The 22366-nt window shown below is 46.4% G+C and overlaps 1 protein-coding gene across 10 annotated transcripts in view; it reads right to left on the reverse strand.

Moving 5' to 3' along the window:
• Positions 1-12593: 12593 nt before the first annotated feature.
• LOC110490610 (nuclear respiratory factor 1) overlaps positions 12594-22366 on the reverse strand; it is a 34055-nt gene continuing 24282 nt past the window's right edge. For 8 of the 10 annotated variants that reach the window (XM_036957060.1, XM_036957059.1, XM_036957058.1 and 5 more), the window contains 2 exons: positions 20132-20292; positions 12594-14202 (listed from right to left, as the gene is read on the reverse strand). In XM_036957060.1, coding sequence (XP_036812955.1) covers positions 14042-14202; positions 20132-20292 — 322 coding nt within the window. In that variant the 3' untranslated portion in view covers positions 12594-14041. The remainder of the gene's footprint in view (positions 14203-20131; positions 20293-22366) is intronic. The other 2 variants (XM_036957061.1, XM_036957064.1) reach the window with 1 other exon arrangement.

A 22366-nucleotide genomic window follows, 5' to 3' on the forward strand; every position in this document is an offset into this window, starting at 1 on the left:
CTTGCTCTCACAGCCCAAACAAGGAGCAACGGCTTGTGTGCAGAAGTAGAGCATGCGGCAGGATAGAAGGCAGGAAAACGAGGCAACAGGAGACTGGCGCACCTGGAGTCGACAAAACGCCGCGGATTGAGCCTCTCTCGCAGGTAAAAGAAAGGTTGGGAAAGAGAGGTGAATCGTATGGGGGGAACGGGGTTGGAATTGACATTTGATACTCAGGAAGTTAACGACGCCGCTTGGATTTCTTTGTTTCATTGTAATTCTACAGTTTTGGTAGGTTTAGGCAGCTTCGAACGAAGTTTTATTTTGTCGAAATGGGGCGAGCACATAGTTATATGTTTTAAAAAGCGTTGGCTAGACAAATATTGATTTGAATATGTTCTGCTTAAAGTAGTGAGCTCTGAAAAAAAGTAAAGGGCACCTCAATTAAGTGTTTATTTTTCCCCCCAGCTTTTAGAATAAGTCTAGTCTTAGGTTAGGTTCATGTTTTATTCGATTTGCTAATGCACATTTCGTCGCGCATCGAGAACAGGTAGGTTGATTCTTATTTGAGAATAGTTTAATATAGGCTAATAATGCGATTTGGTAGACCTTCGGTCCTCAAAAACTTTTTTTTAATGACTGTATTTTCCTTTAAAAATGTATTTATTGTGTTGGAGAAACATTTCATCTGGCAACATTACATTTCTGTAATCCGTTAGCCTATTCCAAGATAAAGCAATTCCGACATGCTTCAGCAAACTAGAACAATTATTAGCCTATAAATTAGGCTAGACTAGAAAATCCATTCAGTAAAATATATAAACCATGTGTAGCCTAACATTTAATTTTCTTATTTTGTTACAATATAACATTTCTAACAATATTTTACTGGATGTTTGTAGCCTAGCTATTACATCGTAATGAGCAGTATCGTTCTTAAAAATGTCTTAGGGAAATGATTTGGATCCTACCACAGGCTGCGGGTGAAATTAGAGCAGGTGTAGGCGAATTATGAGCCATTACACCTGTTTATACAGTAGTTTATACGTTTTGTATAGGATATGGACCTTAACTGCTACAACTAGTTTCGTATGTCTGTATTTCATTTAGTCTAACTGTAGTGTAGAATATTTCTGGAATTGTATTTTGGCTACAATCATTTGTATATGGAAAAATGAAACGAAATCCCCAATATAGCCTAGGCTACAATATGATGATCTTAAAATTAAATTATTTACATTTTCGTTTGTTTTATTTATATAATGCTGCACATTTATATATATATTATTCAATTCGATTTTATTTCCAATTTTTACAGTCTTGTTTTTTCATCAATTGATAATTGCACTTGTCAACTAATTCGTCAACCCTATTGTGCCCTCAGAGTGAGACCATAGCAACATCGCGTCAAATCTCTCTTAAAATAACCGAAGTTGGAGGACTTGCAGACTCCGTAATCAGACAAATGCGATTAGACGAAAAGGCTTTGCAACTGTCATTGGGGTTAAATGAACGATGGGTGTCCAGAATACACCACGGTAGAGACGGGCACGCAATACACAGCACCTTTAGTTGGCATTGAGTACTTAGTAGGCTAATGATTGTTTTGTCTCTGTACTCAAAATAGCTTAATTCATAGATAGGCCTAGGCTATGTAATACATGTGGATCAGTTTACTAATTTAATTGTTCATTGTTTAAAAATGTCTATGTTTAAACATGTTTCAAATCAATGAAAACTCAATCTCTAACCAGAATGTCATTTATTTTCTGTTTCAAAATTTGAAATAATCTTATTGAAATATTTGAAACCTCATCGTCATTCACATATAACACTTTGTGAATTACTTGTTTACCATACTATATTTCATTTCAAATCTGTCTGTTTTTTCATAGAATCTTCTGCATTTTATATTCATTTTTTATAGAATTTCAAACGGCTTTTAGATAAGCAATGGGGGGGGGGGGGGACGTTTTTTTATTTTTATTAGAATGAATGGCCAATGATACACAGAAATTAGGCTCTTTATTCAGCTGAAAAAACTGAAGACAGGTCAATCTGACTGGATGCAGGGCTTTTCCAACGTGGGCTTTTTAGTGCTATTGATTTCTCCAGGAAATGGCAACAGGAGTTCTGCTCTGGGAGCCATTTGGGTGTCTGAGAAATCACTTAGAACATGGGTTGAGAGCTGGAATCAATGTGGGCTCTCCTCCACTGCAGGGCCCAGGGTGAGGGAGCTAATGGCTGAGTGTGGGGCCCATTTTGGGGTGGAGCAGAGCAGGGCAGTTTAGGATGGAACATCACACTCACAGACAGATGGTAGGGAAATAATAAGCTGTAAACGAGAAATAGACAGGCTAGATGACTCGTAAGGGCGAACTTGGTTTATGTCCTATGGACGAATATAGGTTTGTTTGATGGGGGTTATTTTATGCGTGGGTTCTGCTTGGAACCAAAAATGGTTCTAACTGGAACCAAAAAGGGTTCTCCTATGGGAACAGCTGAAGAACCCGTTTGGAACCGTTTTTTCTAAGAGTGTATAGCCTATAGCCTTTGGATTGGATAGAGGACACTGCAGTTATGATGTCAAACTGCTGCACTTTCCCTGCAACGCCTAGTGCAAAGGCAGGCTGGCGGCCATTTTCTGTTTCGAACAGGGACTGTGTTGCATAGCCCAGAAACCCATGGGTGACCGTGAGACCCATTGACTGGCTGTCAACACACACAGACCATTGTCTCTGTTGTGGACAGAGGGCACTGCAGCATCCTGAGCTTGGCGGCACACTCACCATAAAGGACTATGCTCATTACCTCATAAAGGAATCTATGCATGATAACATTATGCTGGAGGTTTTCTCTTTATAAATAGATTACCGCTGCAATATGTATGTTGTTTGTCTGTGCTTTATAGTCAAGAGAAATGTGTTAAGTGTGCTGGTATCATAGAACAGTAGGCTATGTAGAAATAAGGGCCTCTTTGGCACAATGGAAAGGGAGGGGGATACCTAGTCAGTTGTACAACTGAATGTATACAACTGAAATGTGTCTTCTGCATTTAACCTCTGAATCAGAGAGGTGAGGGGGGCTGCCTTAATCAACATCCACGTCTTCGGCGCCCGGGGAACAATGGGGTAACTGCCTTGTTCAGGGGCAGAACGACACATTTTTACCTTGTCAGCTCGGGGATTCGATCCAGCAACGCAGGATGTTAGGGAGTCAGGGACAACGTCTGTTTTCTGGATCTTTCCATTGCAGCCATGTGTCTGTCTCTAGTGTAAAAGCTGGTGCAACAACAACAACCTTGATGAAAACAGTTGCAATTTGCCAGGGCACAATAGCTCCCGTGGATATCATCCACAATATTGTTCTATTTTGAATTTTGGTTTAATCTGTGAAGATTAAATTATGGAAATATTTTAGCTGCTGGGCAGAACAGTCAGTTCCTAAAAGAGGCCTGTAAAGCCTCTATGGATGGTACATTCTCTCTGGCCTGCCTGTGCAAAGACCCTAATGCGTCAATGTATCAATGGGTAATCAATCTGCTAGGCCAGTATAGCCAATTAAGATGTCAATTGGAGGGCGTCATACTGGACGATATCAGCATTTCTCTGACAGAAGAGCGTAGGGGAACAGAGGTAGATGTAAAGAGATCACCTAGCAACCAAGGGTCCTCAGGTGCACTGCTGTCACAACCAGGGTCGTGTTCATTAGGGTCCTCAGGACCACTGCTGTCACAACCAGGGTCGTGTTCATTAGGGTCCTCAGGACCACTGCTGTCACAACCAGGGTCGTGTTCATTAGGGTCCTCAGGACCACTGCTGTCACAACCAGGGTCGTGTTCATTAGGGCACGTAGTGCCAGGTAGTCCCTCCCTTTTTCAGTACATTTTCTTCCATTTTGTGCTTAATGAGTATGACCCACCCTTAAACTTGAGGAAAAAAGGCTTATGGGTAAATGTTGGATGCTTCTAAGACGGGATCTTTCTCAATGAGTCTCCATGCAGACGGTAATCGTCTAGATTCGGGTGGAAGACTTCAGGTTACTTCTGGGTTTGGTGCTACTGCCATGCTATTTGGATAACCGAATGTTGGGCCATTGGCACTCTTTGGAAGTTTAGAATGGTGGTTAGTGTGAGAGGATGACTGGCATATTCTGTGTCCTTACTAATAGTTTTATGTTGTGCCATCTTTTTCATTTGGGGTGTTACCAGGTGAAGATGGTGTAATAAGCAATTCTGAAGGTCCTTCCCACTGGGCACAGATGTCATCAGTTCAATGTCTAGTTTTGATTTACATTTGGTTGAGATGTCAATTAACGTGAATTCAACATGAAATCAACATAAACATTTACCATGTCACTGGATTTAGGTTAAAAGTTGGGTTAAAAAAATACAAAATTCCCTTACTTTGAAGACTAATCAGTTTTCCATGTTGATTCAACTTCATCACATTACATTTTGTAGTTGAAATGACGTGGAAACAATGTTGATTCAACCAGTTTTTGCTCAGTGGGTTTTGTGTTTCTGTATCCTATAATGATGCCTTGTTATATCAATGTGTTATAACAGCGTAATATTATTATTATTATTTTTGAATGTTAAGGATATTAAGACCCCAAAACAAATCCCAGACATCTAATAAAGATGGGTGAATACTGATGTTGAACAGCCTTTTACAACATTTACAAGATGACTAGCTTTGGCCAAGGACCATCTGGCATCTTTACCAAAGGGCTGGGGTAATCTCGTAGTCCTCTTCATACGTTGTGTAAAAGTACGGCATATCTTCCAGCTAAATTGAAAATATTCAAACTAAAGATGGCGGTTTTGTAACAAATGATTGGCACAAGAAATGCCCTGTTTCCAAAGGTACAACTCAAGTGAATGAAGTGTGCAGTATCATCTTGGAAACAGTGAGATTTATGTTATGAATGGATGACACATTATTACACATTTACCTCTTCACTGCCCTAAATGCAGTGACTGTGTATTCACTCGCTCTATTGCTTGCACACAATTGCCAGAATTGCCAATATTACACAGCCTTTCCCAGAAATCCAAAGATGGCAGCTCAGGGCGATTAGCGGGGAGGAATTAGTCACGGCGGTCTACTATCCGAGGAAGTGGACTTACGGTCAGTCTCACATCTCCAAGGCATGCTGACCATCGATTTATTTCCTCGAACGCCATTCCATCCACTGCAGCAGTGCCTCTGTGGCTAAGCTGCGTCACTCCATTCAGGTGGGAAAAACATGTCTGTTTACATCTCTCTTTCTACAGTCTACTCTCACCTGTCTCCCTCCCTCCTCACATGTTCTCTCTGTCTCTCTTCAGTGTTCTTCTTCTTCCCCCTCTCCCTCTCCCGTGGTCTCTCGTTTCCTGCAGAGTTTGGCTTTACAGGGCTGACTGACTGGCCGACTGACTGGCCGACTGGCTGGCTGGCTGGTTCTCTAATATGTGTTGGGGTGATGATGACTCCTGTTCTGTGTATGGCACTGGTAGAATTCACTGTGAAAGCACACTATCAGTGAATTACCATAGGGCCATAAACAGAGCAGAGAAAGAACCACTGGATGACGCCCATCCATTCCTAGAGCTAACTAAACTCTCCCTTGTCTTCCTCTGCTTGGGGTGAATGTGATATCTCTGTTTCGGGTGGTATGAGTACTGCTACGGATCTTTGATTGGGTACCTTTGGGCCTTTGGGATCTTTGGTGTGTCGCTCACGACAACCGCATCGACTTGCATTGGGACGTCTCCGCCTCTGCTTTTCTTCTTCGCCCATTTTGGCACTAGCACATTTTTGCTTCTGTATATATGCTTTGAGCAATCATGTGTAGTGCCAATATAGGACAAGATAGATTGACGTCGTTGTTTGGGGGGAATTCAACATTCATTGTGTACTAATACTACCGTGTCTTGTCTCCTGCATTGACAGTTGTAGGACTTTGACTTGATTGATGCTCTGTCTTCTCCTGTCCCGTGTAGGTCATTTTCTATTCTCAGTACAATGGAATCTGAGCCTCATTATCTGATTGGATCAACGGAGAATTCAATAGACCAATGGACTGCTTTTACAATATGTTCTGCTGACTGCACGTGTGTTGGAGTCTCGCATGCCGTCCCCTCTGAAGCCATTCCTTTTAGCATTGACAATGATGAAGATGAAAGTCAAGGGTTTTATTGCCTAAACTCAAAAATATGTAATAAATATAATAGCAGAGTGGAATGTTGCATGACAGCAGATAGGAGCAGATTGATTCATTGCCTGTACCTTCTTCCCCCTGTAATAGCCGTGGTTTTAGAGACAATGCTAGACGCAACCTTAAACCATCCATGTCCCATCCATCGGAGGTACTGGTTCGCTTTTCGGACGGACAGGCCTGGATCGGCCAGGCAGCTCTCTGGCGGTGTTTGGCAATGGTAGAACTCACACTGGTGAGGTAGCTGGATCCGGTGGTTCTAGACTTGCCAACTACTGCTCCAGAGCTTCAGCTCAGCCCCATCGAGACCAGTGAAGACATCAAGGCACTCTCTATGGTGTAACTCTTCAATGTTCCTATAACGCATCTCAACATTCTCCAAATGAAGACACCTTCTGGATGGCTAGGATAGGGATAGCTTCCTCCCTGAGTGAGTGGCTGTTGGTGGTGAAGGGTGGGGTGAGTCTTCTGTATTCCTCCCCTCCACACCCCAGTCTCAGAGCTCCATTGAACCAACCTTACAGGGAAGTCTCACAGCTCCATTGAACCAACCATACAGGCAAGTCTCACAGCTCCATTGAACCAAACTTACAGGCAAGTCTCACGGCTCCATTGAACCAACCTTACAGGCAATTCTCACAGCTCCATTGAACCAACCCTACAGGCAACAGTCTCAGAGCTCCATTGAACCAACCTTACAGACAACAGTCTCAGAGCTCCATTGAACCAACCTCACAGACAACAGTCTCAGAGCTCCATTGAACCAACCACACAGACAACAGTCTCAGAGCTCCATTGAACCAACCATACAGACAACAGTCTCAGAGCTACATTGAACCAACAATACAAACAACAGTCTCAGAACTACATTGAACCAACCATATAGAAAACAGTCTCAGTACTCCGTTGAACCAACCATACAGGCAACAGTCTCAGTACTCCGTTGAACCAACCATACAGGCAACAGTCTCAGTACTCCATTGAACCAACCATACAGGCAATAGTCTCAGTACTCCATTGAACCAACCATACAGGCAACAGTCTCAGTACTCCATCGAACCAACCATACAGACAACAGTCTCAGTACTCCGTTGAACCAACCATACAGGCAACAGTCTCAGAGGAAAAGAGAGTTTGCGTTCCAGCTACAGGAATATCAGTCAGGAAATGTGACAAGATCTGGTCTCTCCTCCGTGGGACGTGACTGTATCTGTAATGTACCCAGACTTTTCTTGAGTAGTTATACTAGTCAAAAATAGCTTTTGAATAGACAATGTTATTTGTCATGCCTTACTAGCCTGGTCCCATATCAGCTTGTGCTGTTTTGCCAACCCCAATGGCCCTTGTCATGCCAAACAACCATAAGATGGCAAGACAGCACAAACAGATCTAGTGCCAGGCTATAGCTCCATCAGCGTTGAATAGAATGCAAGTCCAGTTCCCAAGTCTGTATAATGAGCCCCCTGTCTGTTCTGCCCATGGCCAGCCAACAGGGGGCCATGCCTCCCTCTCTGGAGTCCCAGACAGAATTAGCAAACTGTGTGGTGTCGTCTTACCCACCTCTTTCAATGCACCTCTTTTTCCCTCCCGTCCCAACCTGCTTGAGAAAAGAGTGAGAGAGTAGGAGTCTGTATTCTCAGAGAGAGAATGACTTTGGTTGTTAGAGAAGCCCGTAGCCAGAAAGCTACTGCAGTGCTCTGCTCAGTAGATCAGGGTCAGGGTATCTGCTAGTGTAGGTGACAGGGGGATTGGAGGGGGGTTAAAACCCTTCATCTTCTTGTGCATAAATCCTTGCTATACACTTCAGCTTCGGCTTATATGATTTGTATCGTCACTCATTCAGCCGGGGGCTGTCTGTGCTGTGTGCACGCTGTCATTTGACCTGCGGTGGTTTTAGCTTTTGTGTTGGAAAGCCATTCAAATTTAAAAAGAAGGGAAGTGGTGAGATTGTGGTTGAGAGACAGCCAGTAAGCCTCGATAGACAGCCAGTAAGCCTCGATAGACAGCCAGTAAGCCTCGATAGACAGCCAGTAAGCCTCGATAGACAGTCAGTAAGCCTCGATAGACAGCCAGTAAGCCTCGATAGACAGCCAGTAAGCCTCGATAGACAGCCAGTAAGCCTCGATAGACAGCCAGTAAGCCTCGATAGACAGCCAGTAAGCCTCGATAGACAGCCAGTAAGCCTCGATAGACAGCCAGTAAGCCTCGATAGACAGCCAGTAAGCCTCGATAGACAGCCAGTAAGCCTCGATAGACAGCCAGTAAGCCTCGATAGACAGCCAGTAAGCCTCGATAGACAGCCAGTAAGCCTCGATAGACAGCCAGTAAGCCTCGATAGACAGCCAGTAAGCCTCGATAGACAGCCAGTAAGCCTCGATAGACAGCCAGTAAGCCTCGATAGACAGCCAGTAAGCCTCGATAGACAGCCAGTAAGCCTCGATAGACAGCCAGTAAGCCTCGATAGACAGCCAGTAAGCCTCGATAGACAGCCAGTAAGCCTCGATAGACAGCCAGTATGCCTCGATAGACAAATCTCTGGTGAGTGGTGCAACCTGTTTTCTGCTTGACAAACATATTCAGATTCACTTGACTCTATTCTAGTCTCATATTGCCAAACTTAACATGCATGGGCGACATGTACATTATTAAGGAAAATGCATTTTTATCTCTTGATAATGTGATGATTGTGACTTGTGAAACCCAGTCCTGACTTTGTAATGTAAGTGCACCTGTTGACATTCTAGCTTTTACATTTTTTTCTCCATAGAAAATCACAGTCTCTCTCATGCAAATAATAAACTTATTCAAAAGACTAGCCCATTGTCTCAGACTCCTGTAACAATCTTCTCTGCTGTAGTATAGTGCATTGTGGGAAAGCCATCATCAATGCAGGGGCCTTCTCCAGATGGGCTGCACCTCTCAGGTTACACCACATTTTTTAGCCCCCTTTCTCTCTCTCTTTCTCTCTCTCTCTCTCTGTTTCTCTCTCTGTGTTTCTCTCTCTCTGTTTCTCTCTCTCTCTCTCTCTCTGTTTCTCTTTCTCTCTCCCTCTGTCTCTTTATCTGTTTCTCTCTGTTTCTCTCTCTCTGTTTCTCTTTCTCTCTCCCTCTGTCTCTCTCTCTCCCTCAGAGGCGTGATGAGTGGTGCTCAGGGTTAGGTTGGGAGAGTTGGGCCTAGGGCAGAGACAGCCGTGCCTGTACTCCTCTAATGCACCCAGGGGCATTAGTGAAATGAGATTAGGACCCATCGTTCTTACGCCAGTGTCTGGGCCGGAGGGAGGGTAACAGAGGTGGTGTGAGTTGGTAGTGTTTCTCTGGAAGGTGTGGAGGCCATTATTGGGGCGTGAGGGGAGACTAGAGGACGCAGCATCAGCACATGCTGATTGTCTGTCAATATCTTTGGGTGATCTGAAGGAGAGGTTAGAGAAGAGATCAAATGTGTTACACATTGGTGCCATTAATTCAACCCAATAAAAGGTTTATACAGCTGTATGTGAAGCAAAATATGCCTTCCATTTAGCCCCTCCCCCTCTCCTCCATCTCCTATCAGCTCCACCCACTCTCTCCCATCTTCTATCAGCCCCACCCCCTCTCCCCCATCTCCTATCAGCTCCACCCACTCTCTCCCATCTTCTATCAGCCCCACCCCCTCTCCCCCATCTCCTATCAGCCTCACCCCCTCTCCTATCAGCCCCACCCCCTCTCCCCATCTCCTATCAGCCTCACCCCCTCTCCCCATCTCCTATCAGCCTCACCCCCTCTGCCCATCTCCTATCAGCCCCACCCCCTCTCCCCATCTCCTATCAGCCTCACCCCCTCTGCCCATCTCCTATCAGCCTCACCCCCTCTCCTATCAGCCCCACCCCCTCTCCCCATCTCCTATCAGCCTCACCCCCTCTCCCCATCTCCTATCAGCCTCACCCCCTCTCCCCATCTCCTATCAGCCTCACCCCCTCTCCCCATCTCCTATCAGCCTCACCCCCTCTCCTATCAGCCCCACCCCCTCTCCCCATCTCCTATCAGCCTCACCCCCTCTCCCCATCTCCTATCAGCCCCACCCCCTCTCCCCATCTCCTATCAGCCTCACCCCCTCTCCCCATCTCCTATCAGCCCCACCCCCACTCCCCATCTCCTATCAGCCCCACCACCTCTCCCCATCTCCTATCAGCCCCACCCCTTCTCCCCATCTCCTATCAGCCCCACCCCCTCTCCCCATCTCCTATCAGCCCCACCCCCTCTCCCCCTCTCCTATCAGCCGACCCCTTCTTCCCCCTCCCCTATCAGCCCCACCCCCTCTCCTATCAGCCCCACCCCCTCTCCCCCTCTCCTATCAGCTGACCCCCTCTCCCCATCTCCTATCAGCCCCACCCCCTCTCCCCCTCTCCTCTCCTATTTGCCTCACCCCCTCTCCCCATCCCCTCTCCCACATCTTCTATCAGCCTCACCCCCCTCTTCCCTGTCTTCTATCAGCCCCACCCCCTCTCCCCATCTCCTATCAGCCCCACCCCCTCTCCCCCTCCCCTATCAGCCCCACCCCCTCATCGCCTAAGGCTGGTGCTGGGACTGGGACTGGGACGAGGGGAGGGAGTGGAGATTATCCCCTGTGCTGGAGTATTAAGAAACGATTAGTGGAGATTAAAGGCCTGCCCCAGAGTCTGCACGACTCCAGGCAACAAGAATGGAGCTGGCTCAGCCAGAGAGAATCAATATCAATACGCCTCCTACTACTACTGTGTGTGTAGGTACTGTGTAGGTACTGTGTAGAACTGAGTACCAGCACACACAGCCAATGATGTCATATGTAATAAAATTATATGCTATTGATATTCCGAGGCTTGACTGCAGTGTATTGTCCTGAGTGGTATTCCCTTGGACAGAGTAGCTTAGTGCTGAAACATAACTGGGTCGGGTCGTGTTCAGTTGTCACGAAAAGGCAAAAAAACGGTCAGAAACAGAGTAAAACAGGGAGGTACTATCTGAATGCAATAAGAAATGCAAGTTTTTGCCTTCCGTTGCAAATCACTTTATTACGGTGTGTCCTTATGAAAAAGACCTTGGTTTCTGGGGGCATGTAGAGCAGTCGGGATTGGTGGACAGGTGATTTGTCACCACAGATGCCCCCTGCTCTTCAGCCTTTACAGGTCAGGTCACACACCTCACCGCATCACCGAGCCCCCCGACGGGCATCCGCATGGATCCATCTGCTGCCACCATTAGCTGATTACATCACCAGCACCCACCTCACTGACTGGCTTACCACAGAACCTTCCATCAGTCAGCCTGCCTTCATCAGACACTGGAGATGAAACAGTTAACATGAAGTCTGTGTCCTAAATGGCTCCCTATTATAGTGCATTACTTTTGACCAGGGCACATCCACTATAGGGAATAAGGTGCTGTTTGGGACGCAAGGTGCTGAGAGGTGTTAGGTGTATGTCAGGGCTCGTACACTGCTGCTCATGTTGAGTTACTATGCGCACTTAGTGGTTACTTCCTGCTACTTTGTTAATTCCAATGTGTAGCGGATACTTCATTCTATAAATCCCAAGAATATGTTTGGATGGACAAAACAACAAACAGGGATGGTAAGAATCAATCTCGACCCACAGAACCAAATTTGGTGTCTGCGCTGGCCGGCTATTCCATTAGAGTCCATTCATTTATGTAGCAGTCTGTCGTGAGAGACGAGGTAAGAACGAATGTGGCTATAAATTCCCTGTATAGGTGGATATTTTCGTGAGAGAGGGCAAGGCCTGTTTCCCAGGAAGCATTCAATGAGGCTTTTTTAATCTGGTGCTACAGGCTGATGCACACGTGTCACGCTCCTACCACCCCAGTGGCCAGCTGCCCTCCCACCCACATCATTTAGACATCCTCTCAAAATTGTCTCCTTAAAATGTCTCCTAAACAAGCGCTTCAATACAGAGAAGAGAGCAAAGCAGGAAACAACAGAACATGGTGTATCTTTCCATCCATGAGGTTGTAACCTGCTTCCTCTGCTGTAATCTGGGAGGCAGAATGGGATGTGTGTTGACGCCTGACGGATTAGGGCCCGAACCAACGTCTCTCTCTCTCCCACTCCGCAACAGAAGGACCCAGCTAGCAAATCCCAGGCTTTAACCACGGGGAGGGCTGCACAGTGCAATACAGCTTATGATGTAACCAGGACCCTGACCGTCCGTCACGACAGGCTCGGAGTGTGTGTGGCGGGTAGGGGGATGACAGTGGAGTGTATAGAGGTCATGGAGTTCTCATGGCAGGGTAACTACATCGATAAACCATGTAGAAGAAGAGGGGCATGGACCAACAAGTCCAACAACGACCAATATAGTGTATGATGTGAAGAACAATAGTAGGGATTTGGAAAAGGAAGTCTTTCACCTTCAGATTTCAATGATGACACTGGCTAGTGTGACCGGTGAACAGTAGTCACTTTATTGGGCGATCACATGGACTGCATGCTTGGTGTAATTCAGTCACCTAATGGATTTCCTAAATCATTCATTCTACGGAGAGGATTCTCTGTAGTGAGCTGAATTTATTCATATATCAGACCAGACCAATGCACACATATTCTGTACAAATACAAAAGTCATAGAATGCTCTGTGGTATACAGTACGGCCCCCCTCCATTTATAAAACGATTTAGAATACGTTCCTACCACTGACATCAAAAGGAACGTTTTTGTTAAAAAAATACAAAAAGACTCAAGGGACAGCTACTCATGCATTGGAGAAACCAGTTGTGATATTCTCTGGAGTCAAAATGGCTGCCTAGACAGGTCATCAAAAAAATACCGTACTAATAAATCCTGAGTCTTCACAAATCCCAGTGTGTGTGTGTGGAGTGGACTACAGTACAATAAACCACACAACAACAGGTAACATATTTCAGAAGTAATGTTTCATTGGAATCATTCTAGGCAGTGAAGGTTCTTACAGTGGACAGTTGATAATTGGGATGCTTCGTAGACATCCAGGGTACAAGAAGAACATTGACTAATATAGCAGGGGGTGGAATTAGTGGAAAGGTTCCTGGGTTTCGGCACAACCTGATTGCATATGAAGTCCATGACAACAGAGCAGAGAGTGATTGTGATTTGGTAACCGCATTCTATAACAAACATGGAATAACACTCACATAGACACAGTACCAAAACGTCATTAATGGGACTGTGATATAGGTTCAGAATGAAAGGTGAATTGGTGGTGGTGGCGTCCCCCTTGGCTTTTTGGTTATTCTTTAAGTAAATGTTAAGGTGTGCAGAAATAAATACTAAATACTCTAACCCATGTCACACAATGCTCAACATCAAAGCTAAAAAAGGACATTCAAACAAAAAAACACATCTACTATATACACACACACACATAGTAAACAATGCATTGATAAATCCGTCACTTTATATTCCCCTGCAGATGTACATAAAAAATATATATTTTTACATTGTACAGAGCGCAGCATGTGGAAACCATAGAGAATGATAGAGGCCTCTACTGGCCAAAAGGCTGTATTAGCATGGGCAGTGCCATTTACGGCTTCCACCATTTTAATGTAGTCAATGGGGGGGGGGGGTGGAAACTTCCAACTTCATGGGCTGATCCTCCACTGACAGAGTAATGTCAAAACGGGTTATCAGGAGGGATCAGTCAATCGTGAAGAGGAAAACGGACTAATTCAAAAATGGAGATGGCCTCAATGGCACTGCCCATGCTGTCAGACGCTATAATGGCACAGATACAAAGATGAGCCCTCTATCTATCTCTATGGTGAAAACGGACTATCTCTCCCTCAGCTCCCGGCGGCGGCCATTTTGGGACTTTGTTCCAGTGGAACACACCTGCCAAGGGAGGATTCAGTGTCACTGCTCCAGAGTCACTACCTCTACCGCCTGGCCGTCCAGTGTGACCGTGTTGTCGATGCGTGTGGCCACAGGCGCCATGGCCACTTGTACGGGCCGGTTCCCCTGGGCTAGGCTGGTAACCACCGTCTGGTACATGCTGACTGGGATCTGCACCAGACCTGGAGAGAGAGACGGGGGGATACAGGCTTAGACATGTTTAAAGAGTATAAAGTAGCCTTTTCTTCTGTTCTCCATCTACCTAAATGTCTTTTTATTCCATTTATTTCATCTTTATTTAACAGGGTAGGCCAGTTGAGAACAAGTTCTCATTTACAACTGCGACCTGGCCAAGAATAAAGCAAAGCAGTGTGACACAAACAACAGAGTTACACATGAAATAAACAAACATACAGTCAATAATACAATAGAAAACGTCTATATACAGTATGTGCAAATGTAGTAAGATTAGGGCGGTAAGGCAATAAATAGGCCATATTGGCAAAATAATTACAATTTAGCAATTAAACACTGGAGTGATAGATGTGCAGAAGATGAATGTGCAAGTAGAGATACTGGGGTGCAAAGAAGCAAAAAATAAATAACAATATGGGAATGAGGTAGTTGGGTGGGCTATTTACAGATGGGCTATGTACAGGTGCAGTGATCGGGAAGCTGCTCTGACAGCTGATGCTTAAAGTTAGTGAGGGAGATAGAAGACTCCAGCTTCAGCAATTTTTGCAATTCGTTCCAGTCATTAGCAGCTGCTTTGGTGACAAAACGGATGGCACTGTGATAGACTGCATTCAGTTTGCTGAGTAGAGTGTTGGAGGCCATTTTGTAAATGACATCGCCGAAGTCAAGGATCGGTAAGATAGTCAGTTTTACGAGGGTATGTTTGGCAGCATGAGTGAAGGATGCTTTGTTGCGAAATAGGAAGCAGATTCTAGATTTAATTTTGGATTGGAGATGCTTAATATGAGTCTGGAAGGAAAGTTTACAGTCTAACAAGACACCTAGGTATTTGTAGTTGTCCACATATTCTAAGTCAGAACAGTCCAGAGTAGTGATGCTAGGACGGGCAGGCGGGTGCGGGCAGTGATCGGTTGAAGAGCATGCATTTACTTTTACTTGTATTTAAGAACAGTTGGAGGCCACGAAAGGAGAGTTGTGTGGCGTTGAAGCTCGTCTGGAGGTTTGTTAACACAGTGACCAAAGAAGGGCCAGATGTATACAGAATGGTGTCGTCTGCGTAGAGGTGGATCAGAGACTCACCAACAGCAAGAGCGACATTATTGGTGTATACAGAGAAAAGAGTCGGCTCGAGAACTGAACCCTGTGGTACCCCCATAGAGACTGACAGAGGTCCAGACAACAGGCCCTCCAATTTGACACACTGAACTATCAGAGAAGTAGTTGGTGAACCAGGCGAGGCAGTCATTTGAGAACCCAAGGCTGTTAAGTCTGCCGATTAGAATGTGGTGATTGACAGAGTCGAAAGCCTTGGCCAGGTCGATTAAGACGGCTGCACAGTATTGTCTTTTATCGATGGCGGTTATGATGTCGTTTAGGACCTTGAGCGTGGCTGAGGTGCCCCCATAACAGGCTCTGAAACCAGATTGCATAGCGGAGAAGGTACGGTGGGATTCTAAATGGTTGGTGATCTGTTTGTTAACTTGGCTTTCGAAGACCTTAGAAAGGCAGGGTAGGATAGATATAGGTCTGTAGCAGTTTGGGTCTAGAGTGTTTCCCCCTTTGAAGAGGAGGATGACCACTGCAGCTTTTCAATCTTTAGGGATCTCAGACGATACGAAAGAGGTTGTTTAATGCAGTACGCTCAACCAGCCTCACAACCGCAGACCACGTGTAGTAACCATGCCAGCCCAGGACCTCTACAATGTTTAATGTCGTTTATTAATTGTTTGAAAATTTATTTTTAGTTATGTGTCAGACCCCAAGGAAGACGAGCTGACATCATGGCGTCAACTAATGGGGATCCTAATAAACATTTATATTCCATATTTTCTTGTCTGATATGTAATTGTGAAGTGAAATATTAATTTCCCAGAATGAGAGGACAATCCATTTTCTATGCTATTCTATATTTTGGCCACACATACAATGCAGTATTGACAAAGGGGCTGATGAAATGGACAAATGACGATTGGCCATTTTAGTTCTGCTGTGAAGTGCCTTGGTCCATGAGGGTCTTTAAGGTGGGGTTAGTGCCTGAGAGAGAGCCATGCTAGAGTCAAACCGCTTTAGGCAGCCATTTTAGAGAGGCTGCATTGCAGAACAATGGTCCAATTGAGCCTGACTGCCTCTCCTCCCTGCCCAGCTGTGTGTAAGTGTGTGTGTGTGAGAGAGACTATGCCTGGGGATTACTACTGCAGTCACGTGGGTCTCTGCCCAGCCCCACAAGCTGTCACAGGCTAGAGGAAGGAGGTCATAGCTGGGTATGGTGGCGGGCGGATGCTCGGGGTCATTCCACATTTCAGTGATACACCGGCATAATGATAACTAATGCTGGCATTTTGAAAATGATGCATAAATGTGATCAGCAATATGATAACCCACACCTCTTTACCTTATCCACTAGGTGAAGGATCCAGACCCCTCCTTTACAACATGTGATTAGTTTAAACACCACATTTTAGTGTTAAAATGTAACGTGAGAAACTCAATTTAAACAGTGTCTGTCTACAGACACATTAATAAAGTCTCAATTATGTTTCATTTATAAAATCACTAAATGTAATGCCAAGTAAATCCATTTGGTCGACTCGTATGATCAATCTGAGCGTATATGCTTTCTCTAAATGAGGCCCCAGGTCCCCCTCTGTAGTAGTCTAACAAGCCCCCTTGGTCCAGCTACGTGACAGAATCAAGTTGAGTTGATCGACTGGCTGTGATGATTGTATAGTAGCATGGGTTAAAATATGGGGGGCAGTCTGGCATAGTAAGTTTACCATGTCTTGACTGATTTCAAGTCAATGCTAATATGCCACAATTTGCTAGCTAGCTGACCAACAACTAACAATGTATTTGAGACAAGCGCTCATTGTGCAAATGTAATTATGTTTTCAATAAACATTTGGAGACTAAATATAGTTTACATGTTGTCAATATGCAGTAGCCTGGCATTCAGAGAGAGAGAGAGAGAGAGAGAGAGAGAGAGCCCGGTGCTTACTGAGTCAAGTACCAGGCCAAGCCGCTCACACTTCACTTACTGTGACATTGAGGGCCATGGTCGACGAGTGTGTATGTGTGCTAGGGACAAAGCTAGCCAATCAGGCAGCACTTCAAACAGTGGCCCCTCCACTCCTCCATTACGGTGATTAGGTAAAGGTCAACAGGCTCAGGAGAGGAGCAGCACTGGGCCAACAGGTGAAGGGGCTGGTTGTTAGCTGAGTGGGGCCTGCTGCTAGCTAACAGACTAAAGGATGAGCTCCAAATGGCATTCTATTCCCTATACAGTGCACTACTTGTGACCGCTTTGGAAAAAAGTAGTGAAGTATATTGGGGATAGGGTGCCATTTGTGATGCAGCCTAACATCAGAAGCTACAAGGGAGGGAGGTTTAGCGCTGTGGCTTCTACCAACTGGCTAAAACTACCATTGTAGAATGATGGGGCACGGAAGGGGCTCCAGCTATCCCACAATGCCTTTTCCTAGACTCAGGTTCCTCGGTTCTGCTGCCTCCCTCCCTGTCCATTCATGAAACAGAGTGGCTGGGTTTCCACTAGATAACACAGCCACAAAGTCAAAATGGGCTTTTTGGTCTTAAAGTTAGGGTTAGCAGTGTGGTTAAAGTTGGGTTTAAAATCAGATTTTAAGAGGATAAATTGTAGAAAGGGGCGGGGTTTTGCCATAATTACAACGTTGTGGCTGTGTTAACTAGTGACAACCCAACAGATGGGCGTCTTAAAAAGGGTTGCCATTTTGCAAATGACAGTATGATGCATGTCCAAATCGGAACATGTTTTTTGTCGGTCATACTGTCTGTCACTCCTGTGAAACATATCAAATCAAATTTATTTTATATAGCCCTTCGTACATCAGCTGATATCTCAAAGTGCTGTACAGAAACCCAGCCTAAAACCCCAAACAGCAAGCAATGCAGGTGTAGAACCACACCCAATAGGGACAGCTTTAACTTCACTTAGGAGAAAAGCATTAGATTCTCACTGCAATGCAATGCAGTGACTGTAAAATGATGGGCAGGCACATTGTGGGGGGGGAAGAAGGCTTCCTGATGTCCATTTCTTTAAATGTAGTTGTAATGCTTGCTAATCAGCTTTGGGTGTTTAAAGACACGCCTTTGCTAGTGGCCTTCTTCCCAATGCAGCCTGTGGGCAATGGTAGAGGAGGGGACAGTGTGTGTGTCACCATGAGGCCGGTTGCTGTCCGGTCCCAGGGCGCTGACAGCTGGCCCAGTGATTAGACTATAGACTGATAATGGAGTGGATCAAAGCCTCTTTAGCAAGAGCACTTCAGGGAGATGACAACGCCCCCGTGCCTGGGGGGGAAGTGTGTGTGTGTGTAGGAAGGGGGTAGGGATTGTCACCAGCAGGGGCATGGCCCACTGTAGGACAGGGGACTGACGTGAAGAGACAGGAAACCAGCCCTGAAGGCAGAGAGGGATTAGGTTGAGGGATGGGAGGTAGGTTGAGGGATGGGAGGTAAGTTGAGGGACGGGAGGTAGGTTGAGGGATGGGAGGTAGGTTGAGGGATGGGAGGTGCCAGTGTGAGTTCCCGAAAGCATTATTATTATTTTATGTCAGGGGTGCGTTGTCATGTCAGGGATGCGTTGTCATGTCAGGGGTGCGTTGTCATGTCAGGGGTGCGTTGTCATGTCAGGGGTGCGTTGTCATGTCAGGGGTGCGTTGTAATGTCAGGGGAGCGTTGTAATGTCAGGGGAGCGTTGTAATGTCAGGGGAGCGTTGTAATGTCAGGGGAGCGTTGTAATGTCAGGGGTGCGTTGTCATGTCAGGGGAGCGTTGTAATGTCAGGGGTGCGTTGTAATGTCAGGGGAGCGTTGTAATGTCAGGGGAGTGTTGTAATGTCAGGGTTGCGTTGTAATGTCAGGGGTGCGTTGTAATGTCAGGGGAGCGTTGTAATGTCAGGGGTGCGTTGTCATGTCAGGGGTGCGTTGTCATGTCAGGGGAGCGTTGTAATGTCAGGGGAGCGTTGTCATGTCAGGGGAGCGTTGTAATGTCAGGGGAGCGTTGTAATGTCAGGGGTGCGTTGTAATGTCAGGGGTGCGTTGTAATGTCAGAGGAGCGTTGTAATGTCAGGGGAGCGTTGTAATGTCAGGGGAGTGTTGTAATGTCAGGGGAGCGTTGTAATGTCAGGGGAGCGTTGTAATGTCAGGGGTGCGTTGTCATGTCAGGGGTGCGTTGTCATGTCAGGGGTGCGTTGTCATGTCAGGGGAGCGTTGTAATGTCAGGGGAGCGTTGTAATGTCAGGGGTGCGTTGTAATGTCAGGGGAGCGTTGTAATGTCAGGGGTGCGTTGTAATGTCAGGGGAGCGTTGTAATGTCAGGGGTGCGTTGTCATGTCAGGGGTGCGTTGTCATGTCAGGGGAGCGTTGTAATGTCAGGGGAGCGTTGTAATGTCAGGGGAGCGTTGTAATGTCAGGGGTGCGTTGTAATGTCAGGGGAGCGTTGTAATGTCAGGGGAGCGTTGTAATGTCAGGGGAGCGTTGTAATGTCAGGGGAGCGTTGTAATGTCAGGGGAGCGTTGTAATGTCAGGGGAGCGTTGTAATGTCAGGGGAGCGTTGTAATGTCAGGGGAGTGTTGTAATGTCAGGGGTGCGTTGTAATGTCAGGGGAGCGTTGTAATGTCAGGGGAGCGTTGTAATGTCAGGGGAGCGTTGTAATGTCAGGGGAGCGTTGTAATGTCAGGGGTGCGTTGTAATGTCAGGGGAGCGTTGTAATGTCAGGGGAGCGTTGTAATGTCAGGGGAGCGTTGTAATGTCAGGGGAGCGTTGTAATGTCAGGGGAGCGTTGTAATGTCAGGGGAGCGTTGTAATGTCAGGGGAGCGTTGTTTGAATGGTATGAGGAGTGTCAGTAGAGTATTTCACATTGATTTATACAGGTGAGTCAATTACCTGACAATAGTTGTTGAGAGGTTGTGTGGTACGTACCGCTGCCATCTTGCACTCCAGTCAGTGCCCCTACAGCAGCCGCCGTTTCCCCAGCCAGAACGATTTGACCTCCTCCCTGTAGGGTGGCCTCAGCCAGCGTCGCCACTGCATGGGCCGCAGCCTCACTGCAACACAATCACACACACCTTAGAGATGGCAAGGAGGTGAGGCGTGGCTATGTGTCCCCCCTACGCATCCAAACAACGTTGACAGACTGGTGGACAATGACAATTATAGGAAGAGGGTACAACAACCCAAGCCCCAACAGTATGGTGGTACCAGAGGCCCAACATTAGCCTACAGTTGACTGTATGGTGGTGCCAGAGGCTCAACATTAGCCTACAGTTGACTGTATGGTGGTGCCAGAGGCTCAACATTAGCCTACAGTTGACTGTATGGTGATGCCAGAGGCCCAACATTAGTCTACAGTTGACTGTATGGTGGTGCCAGAGGCCCAACATTAGCCTACAGTTGACTGTATGGTGGTGCCAGAGGCCCAACATTAGCCTACAGTTGACTGTATGGTGGTGCCAGAGGCCCAACATTAGCCTACAGTTGACTGTATGGTGGTGCCAGAGGCCCAACATTAGCCTACAGTTGACTGTATGGTGGTACCAGAGGCCCAACATTAGCCTACAGTTGACTGTATGGTGGTGCCAGAGGCCCAACATTAGCCTACAGTTGACTGTATGGTGGTACCAGAGGCCCAACATTAGCCTACAGTTGACTGAATGGTGGTGCCAGAGGCCCAACATTAGCCTACAGTTGACTGTATGGTGGTGCCAGAGGCCCAACATTAGCCTACAGTTGACTGTATGGTGGTGCCAGAGGCCCAACATTAGCCTACAGTTGACTGTATGGTGGTGCCAGAGGCCCAACATTAGCCTACAGTTGACTGTATGGTGGTGCCAGAGGCCCAACATTAGCCTACAGTTGACTGTATGGTGGTGCCAGAGGCCCAACATTAGCCTACAGTTGACTGAATGGTGGTGCCAGAGGCCCAACATTAGCCTACAGTTGACTGTATGGTGGTACCAGAGGCCCAACATTAGCCTACAGTTGACTGTATGGTGGTGCCAGAGGCCCAACACTCTCACCCAAACACCCACTCCAACTCCCAACATCTGAAGGGGAGTAGGCAGCACACCATTGCACATATTTGGCTCTGCATTGGGACACTTTATAACACTCTTTGACTTCTAATTCCTCTTCCAGCCAAACGACACAGGAAATATAATCAACACACAAGAGTTTCACCCACAACGATTCATAGAATGACTGTTTACAGCTCACATTTATAGAACATACTAAAGATCACACTGAAAATAATTGACATCCCATTTTCTACTATTCTGTCATAATGAGGACATCCACTAAGATAAAAGTAAGCTCTCTTTTTGAGAGAGAAAAAAAAACATTTCCCCTCCTCAGTGGGCACTGGGGGTCGGGAAACAGGGACGGAAGGTTCTGGCAAAGTGCCGCACTGCTCACATGAGGTAACCAGGAGGGATTAAGGGAGGGAAGGGGACTCCTGTAACAAGCCCCAATGGGAACTCCTAGACACTGGAGGAAATGACTCCAAACTACCGTAGAGTCGACAAGTGCACCGCCAGCATCTACCGTAGTGTCGAGGAGTGCACCGCCAGCATCTACCGTAGTGTCGAGGAGTGCACCGCCAGCATCTACCGTAGTGTCGACGAGTGCACCGTCAGCATCTACCGTAGTGTCGAGGAGTGCACCGTCAGCATCTACCGTAGTGTCGACGAGTGCACCGCCAGCATCTACCGTGGTGTCGAGGAGTGCACCGCCAGCATCTACCGTGGTGTCGATGAGTGCACCGCCAGCATCTACCGTAGTGTCGACGAGTGCACCGCCAGCATCTACCGTAGTGTCGACGAGTGCACCGCCAGCATCTACCGTAGTGTCGACGAGTGCACCGCCAGCATCTTCACACTTAGTACACACAATAGGTTACAAAAAAGCAAATGACTTTAAACCAGTTTTTAGCAGTTTTACTGTTTAGCTCACAAACACCCGTTACCACACTTTTGTGAAAAACGCAATCTCATTCAGCAGTGGTTTCCTGAGTAATAAATGTAGTGGCTGATTAGGTTGGTTAGCAACCACTTAACACCCCCAGAAACCAGGCGAGGCAGTTGAGTACAAAGGTAACGGCTAATTAATTAACTAAAATTAAAC

This window comes from Oncorhynchus mykiss, chromosome 21 (assembly GCF_013265735.2).
Source record: "Oncorhynchus mykiss isolate Arlee chromosome 21, USDA_OmykA_1.1, whole genome shotgun sequence".
NCBI lineage: Eukaryota > Metazoa > Chordata > Actinopteri > Salmoniformes > Salmonidae > Oncorhynchus > Oncorhynchus mykiss.